Here is an 8,681-nt window from a genome sequence, read left to right as displayed (position 1 = left end):
CTTTACTTCATCTACATTTATCTACTTTAACATTAGCTTTTATAATAGCTTTAGGATAAGTATTACTTTAAATAAATATGATTTGACTACTTCACAGAAAGGCAGTACATACACGATATTGTGTCCCATTAAAAAATTGCTGCTAATTGGTTATTTTTAAACGTAAATAAAGAGAAGAAAAAGTAAAATACCGGTAAAATATTATAAAATTATAATATAATTTAATAATATAATATAAAATAATAATAAAATAATATATTAATAATATAATATATTTTCGAAGTGCGTATTGTCAAAATAGAAATAGAAACCAAGTTTTCGAAAACTGTAAAGAATTTTATATAGTGTCTTTTTTTTTAAAATCACATTTTATTAAGTTTATTAAAAATTTTTAAAGAAACTTAATTTCTGCTTTAATTATAACGGTGAGCACTTTAAAAATATTTATTATTTATTAAAAATATTTATTATTAAGATTATCGATATTTGGAATTTTTTTTATGAATGTTTATTCATAAAAACAATGATGGAAACATCTTATCTTTAATCCATATGTAAATAAAACTGTGAAATGTTTTCTATTAGAAATATTTTAATTTCCTTATGTGCGTTTAAAAATGATAATTGATCTTTTCAGCAACTTTCTCTAGGATATTTTGCACATATTAAATTTACTACTTTTATTTTAATTTTTTTACATTGAATTATTTTCTGGATTATTTTTATTTTATGAATTAAATATTGTCATAATCATCAATAATATTTAATAATTGATCGAGATATTGATGCTTTTTTATTAATTTTTGCAAATATTATATTATATCCAATCCATTATATGTATAAATCTTCTCTCTCTCTCTGTCCCTTTCTATTATCTTTTCTTTTTCTCTATATAGAGAAATTAAATATATATTTTTATTAAATTTATAAGATGATATGATTAGGCTTGTTGAATATTCATTTACCATTGTTTACCTACTTTATTTATTACAACTAATTGTAATTTAAATTAATACCTATATAGATATGATTCATAAATTAATGCGATAATTTAATGCGATAAATAGCTATTTAATAAATATTAAAGTAGTATAACATTCATTACTCATATGTGCTATACAATAAGACGAAAATCGGATACTGTTGCTTGATTGCATTTTGCATATGTATTTAATAATCGCGCAATTTATTAGGTATTCAACAAATACTCTTATTAGATATTACTATTTTGCATATTAAAAGTCATGTAATATCACGTATTTATAAATTCATAAATTAATATATTAAAATGCTGAATCACAATATGTGGATAAAATCATAAAAAAAAGATTATACGCAGTGCACGAAGTTCATATCTATCCACCTTTTTTTTAAAACATAGCTTCCTGAAGGTTGTGTATCAGTTGCTCATTCTCCTCAATAATATGTGTTTTCATATGCGTATCGAGTAAAATAGAAAAATTGTACGTAAATATAAGAACTTTTTTCATCTTCTCTTGCAATCTTCCGAGATAAAGGAAAAAGGTTATTACATCTTGTAGCAAAACATACTTATTATACAACTACAATTACATACATTCGCTGTCATGTTCGTGATGTCGTTATGTCGTATATAATTCACTGCGAACTTACTAATCGAATCATTTTTTGTCATTTTGTTTCTATCAAAGAAGACCTAGAAAACTTCTAATGAGAGTAAATTTCCACATTCATTTTTACAATGCTATACAATCAAGATTGATGTATAATATTTTTGATATTCTTGATTTTTTTTTAAATATCCACATTGCGAATCATGTAATTATATGTAATGTGAATATTTAATAATTTGATTGTAATATATAAATTATGTTACATATTAATGTTATATATTAAATGTAATTTGTTTAATTTGTTGTATATATATATATATATATATATATATATATATATATTGTATATGTATTTGTAATATATATGTTGTAATATATATATATATATATATATATATATATATATATATAAAGCGTAATTTTACGCTCATTTATAGTCGTAATTTGTAACGACCATTGTCATTTTAATATAACTTTGCTTTAACTAATATAATACTAAATCATTCATCAAAATTGATTCATTGAAATTTTTATGTTATACGTATATATATAAAATATTTGTAACAAAATTTATAATAAACTTATAATAAAATAAAATTAATTGAACATACATTTTTATATTTTTCATTGTATTTTTTCTTTATATTTACTTACTTATTCACTAATTTTTTAAAATATTATATATGATTTATTATATATGATTTTAAAATATTATATATGATTTACTTAATCAGTAACTTAGATTTATAATAGTCAAAGCAAAGTTTCTGATATGCTATACTACATAAAGAGATGGACTACGAAAAATTAAGACAAAATCAAAACAAATTATTATATAAAATATTAATAAAATTAATAGCATGTTCTTTATTAAACAAAATAAATAATTAACTGTAATAAAGAATTGATAAAAAATTAAAATTTTTTTTCTATATTTATTTAATTTTAAATTTGCATTCCTAAGATGCTCTATTACTATATATTGAAAAGAACTATTCAAGTTAATATACGTATTAAAGTTAATATATATAATATATATATATATATATATATATATATATAATATTATGTTACATTGTAAATTATGTTTTTATAAAAATTTTACAGAATATTCAGATGTAAATGTTGATCTAATAATTTCGGTAATATTAAATAAAAGTTATTATTTAACTTATAAATATATAAATAATAAAATAGTAAAACTTATTATAAATATATAAATAATAAAACTTATAATTAAACTTATAATAAAACTTATAATAAAATTTATTATTTAAATTATATTAGTTATATAAATTATATTATATTTAACATAAATAATTTGTTAGATTTTTAAAATTTTTAGTTTACTTAAATTGATAAAATATTATTATTATAATTAATTTAATCTAAATATTGCACTTTTATTATTATTTTAAAATCTTTGTCAGTTATTCGCAATGTTAAATATATATTAATAAAATAGATATTATATGAAATTATTCGATACTGATAGCATCATTTGTAATTTAAATTATTGTATTTAAATTATATATGTATTATAACTTATATATACTTATCTTACTATACAGCATTACAGTGCTATCGGCATTTCGTGCACATAGCACGGAACAAAACCAGAAATTGTGCACGTTATATGTTATCCTCTGAGAACATTCGTGGACTTGGCTTCGTAGTTTATGTCCTTGTTTTTAATGTTCATAGAGGACGTATCGCTTTCAGGGATCATTTCAAAAGCGGGCCACGACACCTCTCATTCGTCTCTCTGTTGGGCTGCATCCAATCGTTTGAACTTATTTGTTCTCATATGTTCTCATATCGTCTATCATCTGTACTTGTCTCGTGTCGACAATCAAAACGTGTATACTTGGGTAGCCGGTCACGAAACGAATTAGAACTTCATTATAAAGTAAAAGTTTAATCAGTAATTCACTCACAATGGTGAAACTGACACCGGAATTGATAGAACAATCGATGCAATACATTAATCCTGTGCGTGATCGGGAATTAGATCTTAGAGGTTTGTGGGAGAAACCGCGTTTTCCAATGTGCTAAATCCTTTATTGCCATTTATATATTGCGTTTATTATACATTTTTCTTGGTCTGTTTGTATGTTACAGGATACAAAATACCCACCATCGAGAATCTGGGGGCGACTTTGGTAAGTACACGTGGCTATATATATTTATATTCATAATAGAATGTTGCTATTTACTGTTTGCTTTGCAAAAAATTTGAGTTGAATTTAACAAAATGATGTATATTTATATTACGTATGGATATACTTGCAACTGATTTTTTATTATTATTGATACGAAGTTTGAAGCAATATTTATATTACATTAAAATTTCTCAATATATAAAATATACTTTCCTTGATAGATTTATGATATGATTATGATAGTTGGACTAAAAATATGAAATTATAAATCCCTATAGTTATAATTATGATAGATATATTTATTTATTATTCTATATAGGATCAATTTGACACAATAGACTTTTCTGATAATGATATACGTAAACTGGATGGATTTCCACTTTTGAAAAGAATACAAACCTTGTTTTTCAATAACAATCGTATTGTCCGAATTGCTGATGGATTAGAGCATTGTATACCAAATTTACATACGTTGATGTTAACTGGTAATATGATTCAAGAATTGGCTGATCTAGAGCCTCTGATACAGCTGAAAAATCTTACAAGTTTGTGCCTGCTTCAAAATCCAGTATCGGCGAAGCCACAGTATCGACAATACGTTATATATAGATTTCCACAGCTCAAATTACTTGATTTTCGAAAAATTAAAATGAAAGAACGCAATGCAGCAATAGAATACTTCAGAAGTCAGCGTGGCAAAGAAATGACACGTGAAATAGCAAAGAAGGTGAAGGCTCAAACGGCGGGTACAGCTATGGATAAACCTCTGACTACTCCTGAAGAACGTAACAAGATTCGCGAAGCCATTACAAATGCTTCTTCCTTGGAAGAGGTACAAAGGCTTAGTAAATTCCTGCAATCTGGTCATATTCCAGGAGAAGAACGAATGCAAAATGGTATGTGAGTTTGAAAGTTTTGCATTGCATAGTATTTCCATTTTTTTTAACATTTTAAACATAAATTTTGCACTTATAAATATTAAAAATAATATAACGAGATAAATATAAGTTTTAAAGTATAATTTTATACATTTTCTATACATATTGTACATATAATGATGTTTTTCATATGATAATTTAGGGAGCGGAACTGTGGAACCTATGGAAGAGGATGATGATTGAGTAACTAGCTTTCTATGTTATATTTATAATGTAAGCCTGAAAAACATGAAGGGACCTCACATTGTAAGTATCTGATGCGATAATATAGGACGCGATACAATATATATGATGCTGATAAGAAATTGTACTACACAGATATTATTTTTTTTTAATATTACAAATTGATACATATACATATTGATTTTCTTGATATAAATAAAGATGAAAATATTAAGAATATAGCCTTGAAGCGATTTTTGATATTGTTCCTTATTACATGTAAATAATAATTTTAATATATCGATATGTTTATTTCAGTGAGATCCGAATAAAAAGTTTCTTCAAGAAATTCATCTTATTATTGAATCTCCTATATTATACTTTATATAAATATTTATATATTATATTATATATACTTTTATATTATACTTTATATGCACTATACTTTATATAAACTTTTGAATTAACGAGACAAAAATTCAGGAGCGTACTTTGAGCAAATTTGACTCGATAAATAATTGAAGATTCGTTATATTTATTTTTGCATATTTTCCTAAAATCTTGTAGTTTATGAAAAATTTTTCAATTTATCAATGCTGGAAATGCACAAGATCAATGGTAACGAGAATTTGAGTTCACATATTATCAAAATATACGGTTGTGTTGAACTTTTAATTTATCGCACATAATGATATAAATTATTATTATTATTCGAAGCAATTTAATATTCGAGCGATGTTCAATGTTACATAAGTCAAATCAATAGATGTCGTTGCGGTACGTAACAGTGTCCTTTAAGTCTTTGATCAGATGCTCCGTTGAATGTAATTTAAAGAGAAATGGGTAATTACATTGCTACTTACATAACACATCCTGAAACAATGCCCAATTCCAGTGGACCACCAACATTTGATCCAATGTTTGGATTTTCAAACGGTCGGAAACCCAGAGGCAAGTATTGTCATTCGAACCTCACTTAACCTCGTATGCGTAAGTACTTTCATTAAATAGTATCCTATTGTTATTTGATTAAATGACTTGAAGATATAAAATTTACATATCGAAATTTATATATATATATATATATATATATATATATATATATATACTACGTCGCATTCGTCATTAAATTATTTTATAATTATTTTATAATTTCCTGTCACAAACAGAAGTTGTGATATAATAATGATTTTACTCCGATTTCATATATTGTTGCTTTACATCTGCTATTACATTTAAATGCATATTGGCAATATATTAGGTAATTTTGCTATGAAGAGTATAATTTGAATATCTATATTGTTTTCTTCGCATATAGAAAACGAGTTATAAATTCTAACATTATTGTGCTTTTTATTTTATTGCAATTATATCTGATTAAATTAGGCAATAACTGTTTTATTTGGCTTATTTACAATGAGAAATGTATATTGGCAATATATGTAATTTTGCTATGAGGAGTATAATTTAAATGTCTATATTGTTTTCATCGCGTATAGAAAACGAGTTATAAATTCTAACATTATTGTGTTTTTTACTTTATTGCAATTATATCTGATTAAATTAGGTAATAATTATTTTATTTGGCTGATTTATAATGTACCGCAATGTTTTACTGCTTTATCAAAAAGAAAAATTTGAAAAATTATGATGTATTAAATTTTGAGTATAAATCTATGATGTTTATCTAAAGAATTATATGTTAATATCTAATGATTTTTATGATCATGTTTATTTAGAAGATGTATGCTGTATTTAAATTTTGCTTAGTGTGTTGGATTTACAGAGATGAAAGTATCAGAAGAAGATATGATAGCTGCACGAATACCACTTAAGCAACGTGATTATTGTGCCCATAAATATTTGGAGTTACACGACTGTAAGAGAATTCATTATCCCTTCATGATAAAGTGTGCACACAAAAGACATGAGTATTATGAATGCTATGTCGAGGAGTAAGTAATAATTATAATAAAAATATATAAATATAAAAATATCAAGATATATTATGATAAATTTTCTAGTTATGTTCTAAGAATGAAGGAATATGAAAGAGAACGCCGTTTGCTCGAGAGACAAAAAAGGATAGAACAAGCAGCCGCAGCGTGAAAATCTTGTATAGAGCTTTGATGAATTTTGATTGTTGTCGTCAGTAATTTAGGATGCACGAAGGTGTTGTGTCCACCTTGTATATAAATTATATCAATAAAATATATAATGATAGATTTTTCACTTTATAAGACGTTCAATATACATAATTTAAGAAGATTGATATCAGATTTACATAAAAAATTATTTTGATTTTTTTGAAAAATATGACATGGTACATTATGTTTGAAATAACTTTAATTATTTCTTGTGAACTAACGATGCTATTATTTCTATGACGCATTTTTTGATACATAATTTCGAAAATATTTGGCAAGAAATCAATATTTTCATAGCTAATTATTCTGAAATGTATACAATAACTTCTTTTTTATGTAGCAGGGAGGATAATTGATTTACACGAACGTAGAATCTATAGATAATATTTTATTTATTGTTACAAAAAAAAGAAAGATACAATATGTACAAGTCAGCGCACAAGTCATACGCAAGTGAGCGGTAATCCTAAGATTGGAGGTAAAATTAGAGTCTCGCGTCTCGAGACTTAATAACTTATCTCATTAATTACAATTGTTAAACCCCTTGAGTGTGTGTGTCGACATTCGCGACGATCGCTATAGGCAGGATGCGCGCTCTCGGCGCCCTTTATAGTCGCGCAGCTTTATCGAGGCAATCGATAAAGTACGGAAAGCGCCGCGAACGTGCAACTCCGCGGGTCCTCTTCGACGGCATCGGGCCGTGTATATTCGCTCCGGTTCTAATCTCTCTTCGTCGCGGTATTCATCTCGCGTCTCGCTTAATATTCTGTAGAAGCATAGTAATGACAGTGGTGAAATATATTACGTAGCGTAAGATCGCCTGGGGTTTCTTCTTTATACATTGAATTACCTGAAATAACAAATATACCCTCTATATCGCATCTCTCTCTGTACCTCACGGAATGGTGAGTTTGACAGAAGGAGCAATAAAACATAGTAAACTAGATTTTCTTTCGCTATGTGTATACGTGAACAATTTCGATCAACTATAAGCTCCATTCTTTACAAGTTAATCATCAGTTTTTCAGACGAGAATCATGTAAACGGAATTTATTGCAAGTGCACGATGTGTAATTCCATTCGCGTATTCAATGTTTTGCAATGACTGCTTATAATAAATATTTGTATTATGTTCAAAATATAAAATTAAGACATGCTATCACAAGATTTCGCGTAACCCGCATTGCGATATCGCGAAATCTTGTGATAGCGTGTCTTGATTTTATATTTTGAACATAATAGAAATATAAACTTATTAAATTCTATATATCTTTCTTCAATTTACGCATATAGTATTAATCGATTTTACAATTATTTATTATAAAAATTATACCAAACAATATATATATTGTGTATAAAATAGTTTCACATTTTTAATTTAATATATTGCGTTGATTGCTTTTTGAATCATATGATTATATGTTATACTTATTTTAATCTTTATCAATAAGTATTTGGATAATTGACAGGTACATTAATTTGTAATGGCAGATATATTTGAGCTTGAATATTTACAAAATATCTTGCGATAATAAATAGATCGATATTTACGGATTTCTACGAAATATTCTTTAACTAATTTAACAAAAACTTTTCTCACTATGTAATAAATCGATGCAATATGACGATATTATATTGAGCAATTGTTTGGTATAAAGATTTTATATAAAAAAGATTCAA

The 8,681-nt window shown here is 25.6% G+C and overlaps 2 protein-coding genes across 2 annotated transcripts; both read left to right on the top strand.

Annotated features, from left to right (window-relative positions):
• The first annotated feature begins 3,390 nt into the window (after positions 1 to 3,390).
• Positions 3,391 to 5,040, top strand: LOC105258632 (probable U2 small nuclear ribonucleoprotein A'). Its single transcript, XM_011269993.3, has 4 exons — positions 3,391 to 3,612; positions 3,714 to 3,754; positions 4,074 to 4,650; positions 4,835 to 5,040. The coding sequence occupies exons 1-4, from the start codon at positions 3,531 to 3,533 to the stop codon at positions 4,873 to 4,875; spliced, it is 741 nt and encodes a 246-aa protein (XP_011268295.1). The 5' UTR covers positions 3,391 to 3,530; the 3' UTR covers positions 4,876 to 5,040.
• Positions 5,041 to 5,609: 569 nt separating this feature from the next.
• LOC105258631 (NADH dehydrogenase [ubiquinone] 1 beta subcomplex subunit 7) lies at positions 5,610 to 7,087 on the top strand. The gene is made up of 3 exons (XM_011269992.3): positions 5,610 to 5,805; positions 6,641 to 6,809; positions 6,879 to 7,087. Exons 1-3 carry the CDS (start codon positions 5,694 to 5,696, stop codon positions 6,961 to 6,963), a joined length of 366 nt encoding a protein of 121 aa, XP_011268294.1. The 5' UTR covers positions 5,610 to 5,693; the 3' UTR covers positions 6,964 to 7,087.
• The last annotated feature ends 1,594 nt before the right edge of the window (positions 7,088 to 8,681 follow it).

This window comes from Camponotus floridanus, unplaced genomic scaffold, assembly GCF_003227725.1.
Source record: "Camponotus floridanus strain SB8 unplaced genomic scaffold, Cflo_v7.5 scaffold40, whole genome shotgun sequence".
NCBI lineage: Eukaryota > Metazoa > Arthropoda > Insecta > Hymenoptera > Formicidae > Camponotus > Camponotus floridanus.
Note: the sequence above shows the minus strand (reverse complement) of the source record. Positions and strands in the feature narration are given on the sequence as shown.